Below are 2,004 nucleotides of genomic sequence, written 5' to 3'. Positions count from 1 at the left end.
GTTGTAGAGCTGTTTGTGGTGTGGATTGGGAATATAAAGCGACCAATGTTTTCGAATTTTCTGCCTAGGTAGCTCATCCTAGTTATATGAGTTAAGGGGTTAAGGTTCCGGTGACTCGGTTTCTTTTTCCTCTGGACCCACCCGAGTAATTCTAATTTAGAATTGTGCTAGAATGAAATTAATTGTTATCCAGACACCGGGTTTAGGACACGAGACGCTGCTCAGATAGGTTATAGTGAACATTAGATAATTGTGCCGGTCTTGGTTGGTTAGTTGGTTTTAGATTCCCTTATCTTATATAAAACACAGGCTCTTGGGTTGGCAGCCCGTAACCGGGGGTTGTGTGAGTAGTTACATTGAAGAAAATAAAGGAAATGATAAAATCGCTATCTCACCTTTGGACTAGCAATCAAGTTAACCCTTTTATGCCCAAAGGACGTACTGGTACGTTTCACAGAACACATCCCTTTACCCCCATGGACGTACCGGTACGTCCTTGCAAAAAACTGCTATTTACAATATGAAAATTATATACTGCAAAATGTGCTTGAAAAAAAAATAATCCCGGGGGTTAAAGGTTGGAAAGTTCCAAATAGCCTGGTGGTAAAAGGGTTAATCCAATATCAGGGGTAGCGCCATTTTTGGTGATAGATAAGTATGTGCTCGAGTGTGTATATTCGAGTGTTATAACTGAAAAGTTACGGCTAATTTGCATGTAAACATGTGATCCGGTTGACTCGTCACTAGTCCATAGCCGACACCTTGAGACAGGTGTTACCAATTTAGTTTGGCGATCTGAACGTTAGGACGTCACTTGTGGAAGTTCAAGTTATTTGTAAAACCTATTAATCAGAATTTATGATCAACTTTGGTATTTACTAAATTGCATTTTCAGTGTGATGTGATTTCGCACATACAAAATGCTTTCCAAACTTCGTTCGTGCAGGATAGTTAAATGGTGTGTCATTATCATCATACTTCTCTATGCCGATCAAATATACGAAATACTTGTCCGCAGACGTCAAGTGGAAACCTTAGAATATGAAACTGTGCAAGGGAGAGGTGATGAGATGAAAAATAAAGCACTTCATCCAACACTATCCAAAGACTGCTATATTTACAAGAACGCTTCAGCCCAAAATATTTGCTGCCGTATGCACGACTACATGGCCAACCTGCACGACGTCTTGACTTGTCTGCAATTGGACTTTGAAGGAGCGAAGAGAGTTAGATCTTCGGGTTTCAGGTATTTATTTCTGATTCAGTCGATGAGTCTGTTTCTTATTGATGGAAAGTCGGCGGGTGAACATTTTCATTCACTTTGCAAGTTCAGGAGAATAAAATTAATAAAAGGGGAAAAGCGTCATTGTAATCTCAAAGGAAGTAGACACCACTTCTTAGAATAGAATTTAATCAGAATGATGGGAGACTGACGGACGTAGGTGAGATTTGCCAAGATTTTTCATTTCTGTAAATATTGAAATACACTGAAATGCTTCTTGAGAATGATGTGTAATCTTTATTTACAATAAACTTATTTGAATTAAAGAAAATCCTCTCAAGTTTTTTTTTTTTTTTTTTTTTTTTTTTTTTTTTTTTTTTTGTCTACCATTCCTTTTGTGTCCTCTCTGCCTTAAAATGGTTAACAAGTAGTTTCGAGTCGTATTGCATTGGATGTACAGTAGATATTTGCCATCGCGAAAATTACATATATTATCTTTTCACTCAGAAGTTGGCCAGTATAGCTTCCACGCATCCTCAAAGTAATCCTTCCATCCATTTCCCTACTTATTTGGTTGATTTCAACATAACATCTTCTCTTCAATATAGCCTCTTACTAACAATGACCTTTCCATTGATAAAGGCAGAGCCTAGCCGTTTCTTTTCCTTTTTTTAGTTTCTTTGCAACACTGTACTTCACAACTGAAGTTTTTCTTCTTATTCTTGAAACCACAATGACAACGTTACAATATAATTTTCTTACAGCTGATATGGATTAAAATG

At 37.3% G+C, this 2,004-nt stretch overlaps 1 protein-coding gene across 1 annotated transcript in view; it reads left to right on the top strand.

The window, feature by feature from the left end:
* Positions 1-863: 863 nt before the first annotated feature.
* Positions 864-2,004, top strand: part of LOC137641444 (uncharacterized) — a 14,516-nt gene continuing 13,375 nt past the window's right edge. The window contains exon 1 of the mRNA XM_068373989.1: positions 864-1,246. Within this exon, the coding sequence (XP_068230090.1) occupies positions 921-1,246 (326 nt within the window). The 5' untranslated portion in view covers positions 864-920. The remainder of the gene's footprint in view (positions 1,247-2,004) is intronic.

This window comes from Palaemon carinicauda, chromosome 1, assembly GCF_036898095.1.
Source record: "Palaemon carinicauda isolate YSFRI2023 chromosome 1, ASM3689809v2, whole genome shotgun sequence".
In the NCBI taxonomy this organism is placed as follows: Eukaryota; Metazoa; Arthropoda; class Malacostraca; order Decapoda; family Palaemonidae; genus Palaemon; species Palaemon carinicauda.
Note: the sequence above shows the minus strand (reverse complement) of the source record. Positions and strands in the feature narration are given on the sequence as shown.